Source organism: Macaca mulatta, chromosome 6, assembly GCF_049350105.2.
Source record: "Macaca mulatta isolate MMU2019108-1 chromosome 6, T2T-MMU8v2.0, whole genome shotgun sequence".
NCBI lineage: Eukaryota > Metazoa > Chordata > Mammalia > Primates > Cercopithecidae > Macaca > Macaca mulatta.
Window position 1 is genome coordinate 74,929,639 of NC_133411.1, and position 20,089 is coordinate 74,949,727.

A 20,089-nucleotide genomic window follows, 5' to 3' on the forward strand; every position below is an offset into this window, starting at 1 on the left:
CCTCGGCCTCTCAAAGTGTTGGGATTACAGGCATGAACCATGGCACCCGGCTGGCCATTGTTATTAATATTTAGAAGTGAGACATTAGGGAAAGTAAAGTACAAAAATTAAGAAGGAATTTAAATGTAGACACTAATCTCACAGCTGTGTTGCTCTTTGGCATTCAAGATATTATAATCACAATAATGGATGTATGTATTTTCATGAATCATCTGTTTCTCCTTTGTAATCTTTTATGATCTAATACAACATATTCATTGGCCACTGGCAGTTATCTATGAATGGAAAGAAGTAATCAGTGAATGAATGGAGATATTCATCCACTTGGCCATATTGACTTACCTCTGAATGAACATGTAGAAAGACATATGAACCCTTGGTCTGTTGTCTACAAGTAACCAATGGGATATCTATTTTAAGGCTGTCTGCCTTGTTGAGAAGTAGTGATCATGGTCACACTTAACGCAAGATGGTGTTCAGGAGAGATCCCACCCCAAACTGTAGTGATGGTATTGGAAATCACATTCCTAGCACACCCAGAACTCTGACTGGTGGGATGAGGGACAGGGCAACACAGTGGTACTCCTCTCTATCACTCCTCTGTGACTCTTCCTTCTGGCTAGTGTGGTGGGAGAAACAACATCTTTACCAGAGGACGATCCTCTCCACTGCCCTCCAACTTCGGCTCCCATGACTTTTGGGTAGGCAGTTCAGTGAGAGCTGCCAGATGGGGCTGGATTAGGCCAGTGGAGTGGAGTGGAGTGGGAACGCCTCCACTGTTCCTCACAGTACTTCCTCGATGAACATTTCAGTTGCTGAAGAATGGGTAACATCAGAAGATTTGTTTACTTTGGGGTAAGCAACACAGAACTAGTGAAAAGAGATAACTTATTTCTAAGTACAGACATGTGTCACTTAACAGGGACATGTTCTGAGAAATGTGTTGCTAGGTGATTTCATTGTTGTGTGAACATCACTGACTGTACTTACACAAACCTAGATGGTATAGCCTATTGCTCCTAGTCTACAAACCTATACAGCATGTTATTGTACTGAATACGTAGTCAGTTGCAATACAATGGCAAGTATTTGTATATCTAAACATAGAAAATGTACCTTAAAAATACAATATAGGCCGGGCGCGGTGGCTCAAGCCTGTAATCCCAGCACTTTGGGAGGCCGAGGCGGGCGGAGATCACAAGGTCAGGAGATCGAGACCACAGTGAAACCCCGTCTCTACTAAAAATACAAAAAATTAGCCAGGCGCGGTGGCGGGCGCCTGTAGTCCCAGCTACTCAGGAGGCTGAGGCAGGAGAATGGCGGGAACCCGGGAGGCGGAGCTTGCAGTGAGCCGAGATCCCGCCACTGCACTCCAGCCTGGGCAACAGCATGAGACTCCGTCTCAAAAAAAAAAAAAAAAAATACAATATAAAAGATATTTCATATCTGTATAGGGCACTTATGAATGGAGCTTGCAGGATTGGAAGTTGCTGTGGGTGAGTCAATGAGTGAGTGGTGAGTGAATGTGAAGGCCTCATACATTGCAGTGTACTACTGTAGACTTTACAAATAATGTACACTTAGGCTACACTGAATTTATAAATATTTTTCTTTATTCAATAATAAATTATCCTTAGCTTACTGTAACCCTTTTACTTTATAAACTTTTTAATATTAAAAACTTTTGAATTATTTTGCAATATTGCTTAGCTTAAAACACACATTATGTGGCTGTACCAAAATATTTTTCTGTCTTTATATTCTTATTCTTTAAGCTTTTTTCTGTTTAAAAATGTATTTTTTAACTTTGCAAACTTTTTTGTTAAAAATTAAGACACACACACACACACACACACACACACAAAAACACACACACTGGCCTAGTCCTACACAGAGTCAGGATCATCAAGATGTCATTAGGCAATAGGATTTTTTCAGCCCTATTATAATCTTATGGGACCACCATCATATATGTGGCCCATCATTGGCTGAAATGTCAGTATGTAGCACATGACTGCACGTGAAAGATATCTGGCCATGTAAATCGAGGACAAACCCATATCCTTGTACCAAACATCACTGTGGACAATATTACAAAATCTCAATGTACGCTTTTTTGAAATATGTTCAACCAGACGTTTTCTTTCCCACTGGTTTTTCTCAGTTGGTATTTGGAGTTGTTACTGTTTCTGTAAACCATTTAATTGCAATAATTCTTAAAATTTAAATTTGACCTTTATGACAGTGACCATGGATTTTGAGTATTCCAGGAAGTAAATTATGCCTATAATAGAGTGGGTATGTGGTGTATCCATACAAATAATTTTATTTTAATGAAATACTACAAAGCCCTGGCTTTAGATTACAATTAATGACAAAGCCTACCAGATTTTATGATTTGAATACACATGTAAAAGCAATACATATTGAGGCTGGTACTTTGTGAATTGACTTACAATATTGTGAACATATTCCATGAAGGTATAAAATTGCAGGAAAAATGAGTTTATTAATGGAAATTAGGCTAGATCCTAATTATTACCTGTGAATAGTGTCATCATTTGAAGTTTTTATTGCATTTTAACACATGGCTTATCTTGATGAGAAAATATATAGCAAAGGGTAAATGTAGCAATTTTCCTTTTACTATTCCCTCCGCTAAGCCATTATTGCTTGATGTTATTTTTCAGCAGCCTTTCATTTTTGTCCCAAATGTTTTTGCCTCTGGCTGGTTTTATTTCTTTAAAATGTATGTGTATCACTTCTCAAAATGATACATTTTGACAGGTAATCGATATTTTTTCATACTAGATTTGATGGTATGATGGTCATAATCCTCATTTTAGACTTAGTTAATGGTGGAACACTCACTTAGACTTTATCTCAGAATATTCCTTTGTTAAGAAACATATTTTTTGTCCTTAGCCAGATTCCCGTTTGTCACTCCCACCACCTCCCAAACACTTCGAGCTGCAGAGTGCCTAAGATGCACGCACGTCAGCTGACATTTTGACAGTGTGTCCTCGAAATGTCTTCTGATAGTGCTTCCAACAAGCTTACACGATTGGTCACAGAAAAGATACTTCTGGGCTCTCTCTCTACCTGTTTTGTTTTGTTCTCCTGATGACCTAATTTGTGTTTCAAGGGGGAAATTGGTTTGTCCCCCCATGACCCCTCCATCCCCCATCTCTTTCTCTGTAGTGGGAACTTGGTGTCCTTCTCTAGACCCCGGTTTTTCTAGAAGGACCAGCACAATGAAGATGGTTGTCCTCAGAGTAGAAGAGTATGTGTGTACACCATGCTTGACTTTTGCTTATAAAAATTGAGCTTCTTGGGTCAAGATATTTTCCAAAATCAGTCAGGACTTCCTTTTGCGTCTGTGGGCAGATAGCAATGACACTGTAAGTTGGTAAATATATTTGGAGCTGCTGCCAAGGCTTTGTCTAAAACAACTCTTGACATTCAGGGAACTTTTTGTGCTCCTCCCTCAGGAGGGTGACTTGAGGGAGAAAGCAGGCAACAACTATCATTCCCTTTGTTTTCACTGAAGAGCCAGATTTTTTCTTTGCAGGAACAGATTCAAGTGCAGGTGAGCCTGTGAAGGTTGGGGTCTGTTCTCCACCAGCATTACAGATTGCCAAAAGATATAACAAGGCTGGCCCTTTCTCCCTCTCTTAGGTGGTTTTTGTTTATTTTGTCCTTTGATTTAAACAAAAACATAGTTTTAAAAATCTTTTTAAAAAATTCATTTGTGCTAGAATTTGTTGATACACTTTGACTTGAAGAACGACTAGTTTTTGTGCTGTGTTTTGCATTAGAGATGCTATTACTCCTCCACATATAAGCAAGAGCTAAAATCTCTCTGGGGCTTTCTTACTTAAGTGGTATGAAATGAACATGCCTAAGTGGAAAAATACCCTGACACCTTTCTCTGCTAGGTGTGGCATTTCTTGACAGGCTTCTCTTTGTATGTCTGGAGATGTACGCAAAGACCTTTTGGGAACATAAAATGCAATTAGTTTTCCTCAGTGGTTAGATTCATAAATCCCTGAGCTATTTTTAATGACATAATCTAATCAATTGATAGCAAGCCTAATAGTGTGTTGACAGACAGAAAGAGATGGAAAACGAGTGGAATAGCAGGTGAATGGGTAGGGAACAGCTAGACACTTCCTTCCCCTCTCCCACATTTAAACATCACTAGATAACTGGGTTAAGTAAAATCCAGGAGTTAGTGATTTAAAAAAATGTTTATACCTGTCTTCCTAACTTTCAAGAAAAATAATTATTCTGATGGATAGAGTGAAAGAGGTAGTTCTTAGACAAAGTACTGTTAGTCCTTGTATCTCTCTCAGGATCAAACTATTCTCTCAATTTACATATCTTTAGAATAGACACCAAGGAGAAATAATTTATTGTAAATTGGTAGTGTCGTATGTTGTTACTCCTGTGCCATGCCAGTAATGAAAACTTAATATTCATCTCTTGGTTGCTTTCAATTGAAATAAGATGAGGATGAGCGGAGTAAACAAGCTGAAACAGACTGTGAAATTGCACATGATGGGAATTTTTTTTTTTTTTAGCTGCTTATAGACTATACATAGGTTAAATATTCCAACTAATGATGGCTCTTAGAATCCTCCCCCACCCCCCATTTTTACATTTTGATCAGGTATCAGCAGAACTAAGTTATTATCATGAGGGAAATTAAAATCTAAACTGTTTCTGTCTTTGGGCTAGGAATTGACTGGCAGGTATTTATGTAAATGAATGGGCTTTCACGCTGGGAGGTGTAAAGGGTTCGGTGGCTGGAGAGCAGCTGCCTTGAGCCCTCCGTTTTCGGGTTTGCAGGCAGCATGTGTGTTCTGCTACATTTTTGTTTTCTTTGATGCCTTCAGAAGAGATGAGCGCCAGGCATAGTGGTGCTGCTTGGCTGACCAGCTGTGCCCTAGTTTTTCACCATCCCAATCAGCGGCTGTCTTTTACAGAGGTGTCTGTCACCACTGATTTACTTAGCCACTGTGACCTTATAGTTGCTTCAGATGGGGCTTGACCCAAAGCTACTGCCAAAAGCCATTTAGTGGTCTCCTGGAATACTACAGCCAGCATTTTGAAGAAGAGAAAACAAGGATCTCACAATTTCCTGTCTAATAGTAAGAGCCTCCTCTGCCTGGATAAATGCATTAGGTGTCTGAGCCCACTTGCTGCTCTCTCCCACCGAACTGCAAGCATCCGTGATCTCCGAAGTTGCTGGAGTGAATAACTAAGCTGGACCAGCTGACTCTGGGCTCCAATCAGCTAGAGCGTGATGTAAGTGTTTAGCAGCTGCTGGGCTCTGAATTAGCGTGCCGAAGTAGAGGTAGTACAGCATGGCTAGACTGTTGTGAGAGGCTCAGAGAAAGCAGAGGGTGAGATGGATGAGTCCAGCATTCTAAGACGAAGAGGGCTCCAGGTAGGAGACTGCTCCATTCTTGACATGTAGCATTGTCAGTGGCCAGCCATTGAGAATTTCAAAGTTCCCTTGTCATTCCTTTACTGGGCACGAATATGTGCATAGTTCTTAGTATCTACATGGCAACGCTATATGGAGTTTCTAGTTACAGGTATGACACATCACAGGGTTCAATGAGGAAGCTGCTTTTGTCAGAGACAATAGATACGACTTTTAGTTTGACACTTTGGTGGTTTGTTTTTCTATTGGTTATTCAAGAATAGTTAAATCGTGGCTGGCAGTGACAGCTGATGCACTGATCTGGCATGCTGTCAAGTGTCTGGGAAGTCTGTCGAGGGGTAGCAACTCCTTTCAATTCTGGGAACACAGGACTCAGTTTTGTGTCGGGATCAACCTCCACTCGGCGGCATCTGTCTGATCGCCTTGCAGTTGTGTGCAGCTGCTGGGAATTTTCCCCGTCAGTGAAATGAAAGTTTTTGCTGGCAGTTCAATCAAAGTTTGCTGTAATTTGTTTATGTTGAAAGAAGAAAAGATATGTATCTCACTGCCTTGCTTTTTTTGTGCCCAAGTTTCTCTAATGAAATTACTTTGACTTTATTGTACAAATACATTCTGAGTTAAAACTTGGCAAATGAGAAAACTTGGGAAAAAAAGGAAACAACGAAACATCTGCTTGGCAGTTGATAAGTTTAAGGAAGCCAGAACATCAGTATGTTCACCATTAGTATGGTTAACTCCTGCATAACTCTTTGTCCTGTGTGGAAGTGATATTTTTTCTTTGTGAAAGAATCTAATCATTAGCCATTGTTAAACTCATATATTATTTTCATATTAAAAAAATGCTTGCGAATACAGAATATACAGCACATTTAGAAATAGTTCCTTAATATTAAGTCTTTGAATCTCAGCTCTCTGCTTTTTGTTCTAAGTATCAATTATTAATACTAATAGTCACATTACTGTAATATTAATATTATAATATAGGCAACTAAAGGATTATTTGAAGCTAAACAAAAGAGGGATTAGAGAAGTTGGGGTTACATACCATCTATTGTTCAAACCTAAGTAAACAGACTACCTCCTTAATGAATTTCAGTGTGGTCATTGTTTTTGAATGCACAGTGTGGTTAGTCACTGCTGTGGATTTCCTTTTCTTTGTTTTCATCACCTCTATAAAGTTCTGGTAATGCACAGCTGTTTGTGTCCACGTCCTCCTCGGGGTCACTTGTTAAATATGGAAAGGCTCTTTGTTAAAAAGATGATTAACTCTATTAAACTCTGAATAGTTCAGATTATTAGTGACTGGATAGTAATTCTTCTGTGAGTTTTCTCTTTCCGTTAATTCATTTTAAATGATCTGAAAATGTGTTTTTCAGAAGAAATTCCTTTTTGAGTTTTTGTCATTTCTGTAATATGTCTATTATCACAACTTCAGAGGAGATGGTTGAAGCATATGGTGCTTGTAAGGGGCATGAATTTCATGGGCCTTTAATTTTAGAAATAAAGGAATCATTATTTTTCATTAATTAAAATAATGGAGCTGTTTTCTATTTAAAAGATTTGCTACAAAACAAAGGAATATTTACTAATATATTATTAGAGTGCTAGGTTTTTATTGTACTTAATATATTTTTACTACACCTGCTGTCCTCTGTATAATGGATAAAGAATATTTCTCTTCTGGATGAGATAAGTCTTCATGCTGTGAAAAATAACAACATAAAAGTGCTTAAAAGTTCTGCCACTTCATGGTTACAACTTTACCCTGGCTTAATACAAAACCTAATTTGCTTTTACTCCCATTGCATCTAACATTTAAAGAAAGACATTACATAGAGTAGCTGTTTTTAGAAATTCCAATGTAAGGAGACTACTTACAGAGTACACATTTTATGTATTTATATTACCACAGATGTCACTGTAGAGTTCATAAGAGTAACGCCACCTAGTGAATTTAAGAATTAAGTTAATTTACAAATATAGATACTATGTGGAACATTTGAACCTGCCAATGAGGTATATTTGTATTAGTAAAGCTAGGCTGAAACCTGCATATCTCCATTCCTGGCTCCAACCCTATGTTGCAAGGTAATCCTGAGCAGGTCACACACCCTCTTGGTGTCTGCGTATTCTTCTGTAAAATGCACACTGTAATATGTGAGTTTTGAGTGTACTAAATAAGTAGATGGGTATAGTTGAGTTATTTAAAATTAAAGGTCATATAACAAATGTACTAGCATCTAGGAGGAACTCAATAAATATTGTTGAAAACCAAGGGATGATTTCTATTCTTTATAATATTCCATATCATTGCTCATGAAATGAACTTGTTGTATTCATACACCATGTTTGTTGTCTGAATTTGTCCTTAAGTTAGAACAGTTATCAATAAAGCTAGTAAACACATATTTACAGGGATCATTATGACAGGCTAATATAGGGGAGTTTATATTATTTTAAAAAGCGTCTGTGCATTGAATAGATACATAGTATGTGAGACAAACCAGCTCTTTAACTTAAAGCCCCGTGTAAAAAATCTGGAGTATACACTATTCTAACTATTAAATCTAATTGTACAATAATGTATTATGTGTTTAGTATAAAATGATGCAGTATGTATTTAGGACCAATTTTAAAAAGTTCAGTACCTCTAGCTTTTAAAACACAAGACTATTAGTGGTGTTTTTAAAATTTGGACTTTGAAAAATTATTTTTAGTCAGAACATATAATTTCTCAAAGCATGACAACCTCATAAAATGGCAGCACAACTGAGTTGTTCATCTTAAGTGACTGCACTTTTCCATCTTTTCTATGGACTGTATTAATATTTCCATACTACTGAGAGCACTTTAATCACTGCCTTTGAAATGAGAATGAGAGAAAGCGGCCCCAGTGATTCCCAGTGTTCGAATCTAGGAAACTTTTCAGATTGTATCTCAAAACATAGGGAATTCTGATGGATGAATGGGCTTGGGCAGACCTTGTACTTGGGGCAATTTGAATTTCTAGACAGGTCTAATTCATCAAGGGATAACTGGCTCCTTTTGGGCCTAATATTCCTCATACGTGGATCATATTTTTTAACTGTCAGGGAAATTAATTGTTTCAGTGATTTCTGTTATATGTTTCTCTTTATTTGTTTTAATGAAAGTGTCCCTACCTCTAATGTGATGAATTCTAAGGCTGGAGAACAATGAACAACAGGCATCATAAGGCAGGCATGACTTACTAAAAGAGAGGGGCATCCCAGAGTGGCTGATGATGCCTTTCCTGCCATCCTCTGGTGCTTTGCTCTGCCTGGCGTAATCTCCTGATCACACCCCTCTCACACCTCCTCCCCGCAATTAAATATTACCATTTCCATCCACTTCCAGACTCTCACATTCAACTAGAATGTGAAAAAATGTTTTCCCCAAATTTCCTATATGATGCAGTTAAACATCAACAAAAAGCAATGAAATGTTTATTATTTAGACTTCTAGATCTGTGAGTGTGTGTTTGTTTTGTTTGCTTCTCTTTCTTCTAAACCAGACCTCACAACCCCTACCCCTGTCCCCTGCCCTTCCCACCTTATTTGAAACAACAACAAAAAGATAACATTCTTACCCTGGCTTAGGCTCTGATTTTCCACTGGCCTTGGTCTAGAATTCAATTTTAGAAAACAAAAAAGCAGATAGATTCTTATGTTCTAACTGAGCATCAAACTGCCTCTGTCTCATGGTGCATGAATGTATATTCAAGTCACAACATCTTAATGTTTCTTCTGTGTCAACTTTGATGTAATTATGGGTATGTTTAAACTTTACCTGAAATTCAATAGTAGGATCATTACATGGCTGTATTACTCTGTCTATATTCATTTGAAGAATCTGGGTGGCTATAGGGAAGAAGTCTAGTTGGAGGATTATAATAGAAACATTTATGATAATATTAATTCATCTTTGGGATAAAGCACTTTTGTTCTTCAGCAATTCCAGAAAGACACTGAGACTTCTTTGGGTCAGGAAATATCCGGATGGCAAATGAACTTTTTGCAGTTGTGGGTCCTTAGTTTATTAGACAAATCAGTGCCATATCCGAGTGGTGTTTCTTATCCATTGGAGTCGTTCAATTTCTGCCTCTGAAATAGATATAGTACTATAGTTTCTATTTCCTGATCCTTAGGGGGATAAAAATGGTATGTCCTCAAAATCTTGTGTTCAGAAAAAATTCTATTTTATACTCTAAGAATTGATTTTAACTGTAAAATAAACAAATTTGTTTACTAGCTCCTCTTTTGCACCTTCTGGCTGTCTGGTATAATTGTTAATAAACTACAACTTTGTCATCTCTGTATTTTGGTCAATGAAACAGCAATTCTCCAAGTCATTCTAGTTCCCACTTTTGATTTCTCCATCTCTTGACTCCTGTCATCAAACCCTGTCAATTCTACCATCAAAGTATGTCTAGAGGCTAGGCCTAACTTCTCTCACACCTGGATTGTGGAAATGTCTGGTACCCCACTGAACCCAGACCCATCTCCAATCCATCCTGCTTTTTAGCCCACAGCTCACATCACTGCTCTGGTGTAAGATCCTCCTATGACTTTCCCTGATCTACTCCAGGATAGGCCAAAAATGCATACTGTGAGTTTAGCCACAGTCTTCCTTTCAGGTCTCATCTCTAAATCTTTGCCTTCCAGATGCCTGTTTCATAACCTGTTCTCCCAGTGTTTGGAATCTCCAAACTACATGCATCCCCTTTACCTACAATGTCCTTGCTTTATTTTGTACAAATTCTTCCTGCTTATTAGCCATTAATGTGAATTTTAATTTTCATGAAATGTTCTATATTTACTGCATTCCGTTCTGAACTTGATAATAGTCATGATTTTATTTGCAATCTAATCCTATAACATGCATTATTTTAAATAATTTAAAATTATTTAATGTAGGAGCATCTTACACTGAAACTGTAAAACCATTGAGAATTACTGGTTTTAGAGTCAGATATGTGTTCAGTGACATTGAATAGCTCTGTAACTTGTATTAAGTTTCTTGACCACTCTGAATCTCCACATCCACATCTGTAATATGGAGATAACTAAATGAGGCATTTAAAGATTAAAGGAGATTGTAAATCTTTTAGCACAGTGCCTGGCACATTGTAGTTAGTTAATCTTGGCTCTCTTCCCTCTATCACCACAAAGACTTGCACAGCAATTTTAAGTAATTAAATATAGGTGTCAGGCAGGGTCCAGGCAATGAAAAGATGGCATACATGTCTTACATAATTTGAGAAGAACTTAATAGAGAGATTGTTGTAAGAAGGATAGGTAGGAATTGGGAAAATTTAAGGGATGGTGCAGTACCAGGAGCTAGAAGTGACAGGGAGCCATTACCACCTCTAGGCCTAAAGGGGTGAGAGAGGGAACAGTTACAGAACCCGGAGACAGCAAAGACGTGAGACAGGACCTGTGACCTTAGATAAAAGGACACAGCCAGTCATATCTGCAGGGAGGTACCAGGGGATATCTCAACCTTATTTTCTGAACTCTTGTTGTGCTTCCCATTAGCAGAAGCCAGCTTAGACACCAGAGGGCAAGGGAGCCCATGGATGTTGTCCATGCAGGCCAGACTCTGGGGCCCAGTATGGGGCGGGGAGTAGATTCAGATGGGCAAATGAAGTACACCTAACGTTGTTTTATAAGGAACACATGCTGAGCTGCCCCTTGCTCTTAGCATTTTGCAAGCCAAAGTCAGTGTTCAGGTGTTCATGGCCTACATCACTGGGGCCTGAACAGTTCAGGAATTCGAACAGATTCAAAGCTGCTTTTCATGAAAAGCCATGGCCCCCAGCCATTGCCCACTGTTGTGTGAGATAACATAGACTCTCCAGTCAGGCTCCTAATCCTCATGGGAAAATTTTAGTTCATCCCCTTCCATTTTAGTATCTGAAGCACATGGCACTCCTTTGAATCAATAATGCAGCATACCTGTGCTGCAGGTCCTGTAAGCAGTCTCAATTTTAAATTGCTCTGCTCTACAGATCCTGTGATAGCTTGGCTCAGAGAAGTGATGTGTGAGAGGAATAGCCCAGGAGACCTCTTGCCATTTATCTCCTGGATTCCCAGGGGTCTGCCCTGCAGCAGGTCCTATCACCAGAATGCAATGCACCTACACCACCCATCTCTGCTCCCCTTGAAATCCCTTTACAGAATTACAACTTCACATTATGTCCTTGGCTTTTATTGAGTGTTGCTAAAAGGAATGACTGTGAGAAAACATCTTTGCGCTTTTTGTAAATCTCCCTTTGAAGTCTCATCCATTATGTTGTGCCCTGTCTCTTATATTAGGCCCACATGATAAATTAGCTTGGAGCTCAGCACTAAAAAAGTTTCTCCCTCTCTAGGTGAACCAGTTTACTTCTTTTAATCACATAATGAGAGCTGTGATCTATCCTGTGTCTTTCCATTCTTGCCTTAGCTGTCCAGACCTGTTTCATGCTCAGTTGCGATAGCTTTCTAGATAAAATTAGCCACCACTTCATTATTAATATTATGGTTCCTTTTAAAGAGTTGTGTGGTTTTATTTATTATATAAAAAATTAAGTTGCCTCAAAAGATTTCTTATGATGACTAAAAATTTTTGATATTGCATTTAAAACAATAAAATCATTTGAAAGAATGACAAAAGATAAAGGAGACTGAAAGCCCAGCTAATCAATAAACGAGATAAACTATAAAAATTGAGAATTACATGAACATAGGAAGATCAATATGCATGCAACCACCAGTCATTTTGTTGTTAGCACTAGAGCATAACCAAATAAGATGTTTGAATTTATTTGAAACTTATATTTCAAATAAATTATCCGTAACCACAGAGCTTTTTAAAGTGTCCTAGAAATCACTTTTTTATTTTTGGAAGCAATCAAAATCCTGGAGATTGGCAGGTAACATGAGATACACATGTTGGAGAACCACATTGCCATTAAAATCATGCTTTTGGACTGGGTGCAGTGGCTCACGCCTGTAATCCCAACATTTTGGGAAGCTGAGGTGGGCGAATTGCTTGAGCCCAGGAGTTTGAGATCAGCCTGGGCAACATAGTGAAAACTTATCTCTACAAAAAAATACAAAAATTAGCCAGATGTGGTGGTGTGCGCCTGTGCGCCTGTAGTCCCAATTACCTGGGAGACTGAGGCCAGAGGATCGCTTGAGCCTGGGAGGTTGAAGCTGCAGTGAACTGTTCGTGCCACTGCACTCCAGCCTTGCTGACAAAGTGAGACCCTGTCTGAAAAAAAAAAAAAAAAATCATGCTTTTGACAAATATTTAATGATATGGGGAAAAGCTGAAAATAGTGTCAAGTGAAAAAGCAGGCTAACTGTCTATGTATGTATGTACAGATCATTTAAAATGTGCATTATATGTTGGTGAGGTGCAGAGAAAAGGCAATGCTTATACACTGCGGGTGGGAACATAAATTAGTTTGGCCACTGTGGAAAGCAGTTTGGCAGTTTCTTTAAGAATTTAAAATAGAACTACCATTTGACCCAGCAATCCCATTATTCGGGATGTATCCAAGGGAATATGAATTGTTCTGTCGTAAAGACACATGCACGCATGTGTTCATTGTAGTGCTATTTACAATAGCAACGACATGGAATCAACCTAAATGCCTATCAATGGCAGACTGGATAAAGAAACTGTGGTACATATACAATTTGGAATACTGTGCAGCTGTAAAAATGAATGAGATCATGTCCTTTGCAGCAACATGGATGGACCTGGAGGCTGTTACCCTAAGCATACTAACAAAGGAACAGAAAACCAAATACTGCATGTTCTCACTTTCAAATGGGAGCTAAAAACTGAGTACCCGTGGACAAAAACAAGGGAACTTAAGACACCAGAACCTACTTGATGGTGGGAGGAGGATGAGGACAAAAAAATGACATATGGGGTGCTATGCTTATTACCTGGGTTATGGAATAATCTGTACACTAAACCCTCATAACACACAATTTACCTGTAAAACAAGCCACATGTACCCCAGAACCTAAAATAAAAGTTAAGAAAGCAAGTGAAGTGTGCATCCTACACAGATATATAGACACACATACATGTGTCTGGGTAAAAGGTCATGCAGGAACACGTGTGTGTGTGTGTGTATGTGTGTACTGTAGCCTAGTGGGGTAGAAGGAAAGAGCATTCATAAACTTTTGAGTGTTAACATTGTCTCTAACTCTTACTGCGTGATGTTGGCTAGGCTATTTAATTCCTCACCAATAAAATACTAGCACTTAATTTTAGCAGAGTTGCTGAGTATGAATTCAAATGAGGTATAGAAAGCTTAAAAGTATTTATTGTAGCTAACATTGAGAACCTGTTTTCTTTTTCTTCATTATCTAAAATAACATGAAAATGTACCAAAATGTTAATATTCATTATATCTTAGTGGGATATAAGAATTTTTCTTTGAACCATCCAACAGTAAGCATGTTTTACTTTATAATCAGTTAAATAAGTGGGTTTTGGGTGCCTGTTTTTAACTTTGCTTTCCTTCATTGTCTAAGAAAAGCCTTTATGTAGTATTTAGCACCATCAATGAAAGGTCCTTAAAGGGTCTTTTCTATTTTGTGCAGTCTTTTGGAATTGAGCAAGATAAATCAACTTTAATTTGGTGCATGTCTCTAAACCTTAGGACATGGTTCGCCTGTAGCTGGCTGCCCTATTGAACCACCTGGAAAGCTTTCTAAAGCCTATAGTCTAGATACAATCACAGCAATTCAATTAGCATCTCTCAGTGGTGTGCAGCCAGAGTTGAAAACTCCTGCTCTTAGGGGATCAGGAGTCCAAGTAACTCCCAAGTCATCAAACCTACAACTTCTCAGTATCCAGATGTAAGGTTTGACAGCCTTTAAAATGTATGTCAGTGCTTTGGTATCCTTTCTTCAAGTGAGACTTGATAATATATATGTTTTTTAATGTGGAGGTGTATGGAAGGTGGATATACTCACCATATTTGTTTTTTGAGCTTCCAAATAACAACAATGATAGTAACATGAGAGCTCAAACCATTAACCAACCTGCCTTGGGGGGGCAATTATCATAGTGGGGTAGCTGGAGGCAGCTCTAGACCATTACCTCGAAGGGACCCATGGCACTGGCAGTGTCCAGGTGCAGTTTTATGTTTTTAAAATTGCTGGCACGTGCTCAATGGTTTCCATTAGAAAACCACCTCCAGGGCATGATAAGACAGTTGCTTTGTCCCTTGATATGTTTTCCTAATGCTAGATACAATAATGCCTGTGCTTTGGAAATCTTTATCATAGATACTCTTCAATAATGTACATGTTTGAGTTCTCAAAACATTGGCTGTTTTACTTAGATTGTGAATGTATGTGCTTTTTTGATGAGGCAGTCAAGGACAGAACCCCATTCTTTACTTTTCTCTCAATAAATGTTTAATAATAATAGCATATATTGAACTGTTCGTGTCAGAGAACCGTGTGCTGTACCTTAAACTTACACTATTGTACTTTTATCTTAGACTCTAGCAGTACAAAAATGGGTGGAATATGACACTGACCTGTGAGGGGTTTCTATTATGGTAGGTAAGACAGACAACAGTTTCTGAAATAGCAAGTGCTACAGCTGTCATCAGTGAAGATACAGGGGCCCTGAGCATGGCGCCCTGCTCTGCTGAAGGAGGCTGGGAAGGCTTCATGGAGGTGGAGATATTTCTGCCAGATGGTGAAGGATGAACAGGCGCTGATTAGGCAAGATGAGGATTCTAGGCGGAGGAAGCAACAGTATGTGCAAGGTGTGGTGGCTGAACAGGGTGCACCTTTTTCAAGGAATTGCAAATAGTGCATGTGGGAAGCAGGAAGTAATGAGCAGAGTCCCAAGAATGATGCTGTCCGTGTTCAGGGATTTGGGCTTCATAGTCTAGCAACAGGAAGCCATTGAAAGACTGTAAGCAGGGCATAGAAATATTTTATCAACTGTGAACTATTCTGTCAACTATTAATGAAGAATGCTTGGGAAGAGGCCAAGAATAGAAGCAAGATAAACAGCTAGGAATTTAGAAATGAGGAGGTGGTAGATGATGCTGCTGGACCGCGTTGGTGACAGCGGAATGGAGAAAAGGCAACTAAAGGTAGAATTAACAGGACATGGTGACCTGTTGATGGTTGGCAAAAGAGAGGTGGAAGAAGCTTGAGGTGACTCTATGGTTTCAGGAGTTAGGGATTAGAAACAAGAGCAAGAGATAAATGTGACTTGGATGCTGAGAAGAGAATTAGTTCGTTCTGTGAATCTTGAGTTTGAAGCACCTGTGGAAGCCATCTAGGTGCAGATGTTCAGTAAGCAGTTGGATATGTAGTTTTAGACTTCTAAAGAGAGGTCAAGCCTGGAGAGAGACTCTAAAATTATCAACTTTAATAATTACTTGAACTAGACCATGAATAAGGAGAGAATGCAATTTTACCCAGACTCATAGATTTCTGTTAGAAGAGTTTTCAAGAATTGTACCATAATGTGTATCTTAACATTTATTTTGCAGGAATGGTTAAAATTACATGGTGCACAAAGTAGTTCTGTGGTTTAGTATCAGGTCTTGAAAATAATATGTCCAGTTTTGAAGATGTGTAGGGTTTTTTTTTTCCCCCCAAATTGCTTCCAACTTTGACAACTTGCCTACAAGTCTCATTCCAATACAGTTTTTAAAAGGCAGAATGAAACATCTCAAACTAGGGGCTGTAATGGAAAAAGCAATTTATTTTTAAATGAAGATGATGAGGTTGGTGTACTGTATTGCTTGAACACTGAATGAATTTAAAAGAGTGAGATTACATCAGATTCAGCCAAGACTTTTGTTCCATTTGAATGGAGTATCTGTAATTGAAGATGGGGATTCAACTAAGAAAAACACATGACATGTACATTTTTATCAGTTTTCTTGCACGCTGTTTCCAGTTTCTTTGTGCACATGTGTGTGTGTTCACAAAGCCATTACATCATATTGATAATTAAAAAAAAAAAAAAACGGATGCGTTCTTTTGCAACAAATGAGAATACAAACTTAATTTTACCAGCATCACTTTCTTTTTGAGCTTCAACCTAGTAGTTTAATACGTTGAGAACATGCAATCCTCAGGAAAGTGGTAGGAATTCAGAGGTAGAATCTGTAACAATGAGCTCAAAATGATTAGAGAAAACATTAAATATTTTCTAATTGGAAATTTTAAAATGAAAGATTTTTAGCTTTGTGCTAAAATTTAAAACCTAGGTCTAGAAATATTTCATTTTATATTTTTATCTTAACATTTTTCATGATGAGATAGTGATTATTTAATATCTTTAAATTACCTGTTTTCTCAATTTTAGCATCGTTGTGAATGAAGGTAAACATTGAATTATATTGATTCAAGATTGATTTGACTATATTTTTTCATTAATAATATATTCCAAATATAGATCATTAAGCTCACAGATTCATTTTCCATTTCTGTTTAGCAATCAAGCTAAGAGACAATATGGTTACTATGAATCAAATTTGGATAGTGTGATAGGTTCAATCCTCTTAATTTTTTACTTCCTGTAATAGACGTGTACATGCATTGCCTTGCTTGGCCTCATGATAGGCAGAGATACTCCTGCCCCTCCACCTCTTGACTTTGGGCTCAGCCATGTGACTGTTCATTGGCCAATGAGCTATTAGTGGATGTGTCATGAGCAGAGGCTTAAAATACACTTCTGCAGGTTCAAAGTCTTGTACTTTGATCATCTACCTTGAGAAGAACATGCCCAGGGTAGCTACTGCCTGTTTACTCTGGGTCCCAGAGCAAACCCCTGTGGAGCTGGCATATGTAAACCTGCAGCTTGGAGTCAAGACCAACAGACCCACATTCTCCCTCTAGACCTACAAATGTGAGAATCAGCCACCAAGTTTTGTAATGAGTTGTTACCCAGCTTTATGATGACAAAGATGGCTAATGTGGGGAACAAGCATATGTTGTGGTTAAGAGCACTGAAGCATACTACTAGGAGCACTGAAGTCTATTACATTCTGTTTGAATGTTGGCCCACCACTTACTGGCTTTATTTTCTTGGGTATGCTATTTTCTTCTAAACTTTATTTTGCCATCAATAAGATATATTACTTAGCTCCCAGGAACATGGTAAAACTAAATAAGATGTGTGCATGTAAATGTTGGCCTACCACTTACAGGCTTCAATAAGATATATTGAATATCAATAAGATATATTGAATATCTGGGAGCTAAGTAATATATCAATAAGATATATTCAATATATCTTATTGATATATTACTTATTGATATATTATTGATATATTACTGATATATTACTGAATATATTATTGATATATTACTTATATCTTATTCAGGAACATGGTAAAACTAAATAAGATGTGTGCATGTGAATGTTGGCCCACCACTTACTGGCTTTATTTTCTTGGGTATGCTATTTTCTTCTAAACTTTATTTTGCCATCAATAAGATATATTACTTAGCTCCCAGGAACATGGTAAAACTAAATAAGATGTGTGCATGTAAATTACTTAAAGCAGTGTGAAGCAGAAAGTAAAATTACTACAAGTTCATAATAAGTTGTGGCTGCTGTTACTGTTGTATCTGTAGACAGCTGAGCCTCCTCTTCTCCTTCCCTTGCATCATATTGCTTTCCCGAATTCTACCTTTATGACTGGAGCAGGTTAAAACTTTTCTGAGGCTTAGTTTCCTTTTCTGTGATATGAAGATATTAAAAATTAGCTGACAGGATTATTACGATGACCATACCAATGGTAAGCAAATATCTAACTGTCTTAGTCAGTTCTGCCTGCCCTAACAGAATGTCATAGACTGTGTGGTGTGAACAGCTGACGTTTGTTGCCCACAGCTCTGGAGACTCAGAAGTCCGAAATCAAGGTGCCAGCAGATTTGGATTCTGGGGAGGGCCCTCTTCCTGGTTTGCAGACAGTTGCTTTCTTGCTGTATGGTGAGAAGAGATGCCATGTCTTTTCTGTTTTTAATAAGGGCATTAATCCCATCATGAGGGCCCCACCTTCATAACCTAATTTAACCCTAATTACCTCCCAAAGCCCCCATCTCTAAATGTTCATACCATCACTTTGTGGATTAGGACATCAACATGTGAACTTTGGGGAGGGGGATTCAAACATTCAGACCACAGGGTTAGCTCTGGCTAGGCGAATGGGTACTAATAAAAATAGCTTTGTTATGTTCACTATCCATATATTCCTTCATTCCCTTATTTATTCATTTCTTTAAACTTAGTTTTTCATTCCTAGTTTCTGAGTTTCTGTTATGAGCCGTACGTAAGGCCTTGTACTTTTGACTTAATTCTTGGTTTCTAGCAATCCCTGTTCTCATTACAATGAAGTAAGAAAGACTGTGGAAGGCAGAAATTGAAGGAACAAAAGTGCTGCAATTAGGAAGGCATGATATATTAATAAGGTCATTCAAATAGTACTTGTGTATTTGTTGTACTATCCTTTTTCTCCTGTGGGCTTTACAACAGTAACTCTTCGGAATAAGGGGATTTATAAATGGCAAGGAGTTGCTAATGTGAAACCAGTAAAAGTTTTTGATTGTAGAATTACAAAATGCAAATTAGTAGAGATTCAGCATTAGAGGGCATGGTGAATGGGGTGGGGTGTGGAATCACGGTGGACCTCATACGTATAGCATGTCTCTATTAATCAGTGTAGCAGAGATGGCATCTAAAATGCTTTTGTTTTAAACGGACAAAATTTGCCAAACACCTTTTTGCCTTTCTACCTGGAAAAATGTTTTGATGTGTTGGCTTTCCATCTCCTGATTCTTCCTCCCACCCCCACCCCCGCCGCACTGTGGCACCGCCCCACCGCCCCGCCAAGTGTTGTTGTACACTGCCTTGTCTGTTTCATTTCCACGTGTGGAAATGACCACATTAGCTAGTAGCTCCTGGTATTGTATGCTTCCTATCCAGAATTTGTTCCCTGGAAAACCTGTGTCTTCAACATACTTGCTTTGAAATTATTTTGATCTGTATCAGCGGGAATAAGTTTTGAGATCCTGGATATTAACTTCTGTATGCCACTCTCTCTAGAAGCTAATTGACTGATTTGAGGTGGAGGCGAGATGAGAGTCTATACATTTGACCAATTTCACAGAGCTTACTTTGCAAGCTATTGAAATGCAAATACAGACTAGCCTAGAGATTCTAAGAATTCACACATTCAGTTGTTTTCTTCTGAAAAATAAGCATTCAAAATTCATGCACATTCTATTATTCATGTGCCTTATATTTAGGTTCCGCTTGTATGTCTAGATAAATCTTATCACCATTATTTAAAATTTCATGAATGAAACTTTGCATCTCTAATACCAACACTAGCCTAGACCAATCAAAATAATTTGAAATGCAGCCCTTAAATGAACTCCTCCATGTGTCTATATATATACATTTACATATACACCTTTGCCATTGCCTTATCTACAACTGTCTTTTAAATCTACCCCATGTAAAATGGGTAACAATTCAAAACCTCTTTTGTATTGTTTTGCCTCAGAAAAAAACGGAATCTTTGGAATGTGCTGCTTAAAAGACTTCTATGAGATAGAGCAT

At 38.2% G+C, this 20,089-nt stretch overlaps 1 protein-coding gene across 14 annotated transcripts in view; it reads left to right on the forward strand.

The window, feature by feature from the left end:
- The window catches only part of MAST4 (microtubule associated serine/threonine kinase family member 4), a 578,446-nt gene that overhangs the window by 224,705 nt on the left and 333,652 nt on the right, over positions 1–20,089 (forward strand). For 4 of the 14 annotated variants that reach the window (XM_015140161.3, XM_078004811.1, XM_078004807.1 and 1 more), the window contains exon 1: positions 5,343–5,452. The exons of the other annotated variants lie outside the window; for them this stretch is intronic. In XM_015140161.3, the coding sequence (XP_014995647.3) occupies positions 5,414–5,452 (39 nt within the window). In that variant the 5' untranslated portion in view covers positions 5,343–5,413. Of the gene's footprint in view, positions 1–5,342; positions 5,453–20,089 lie in introns of those variants that run through there. 14 annotated transcript variants of the gene reach the window in all.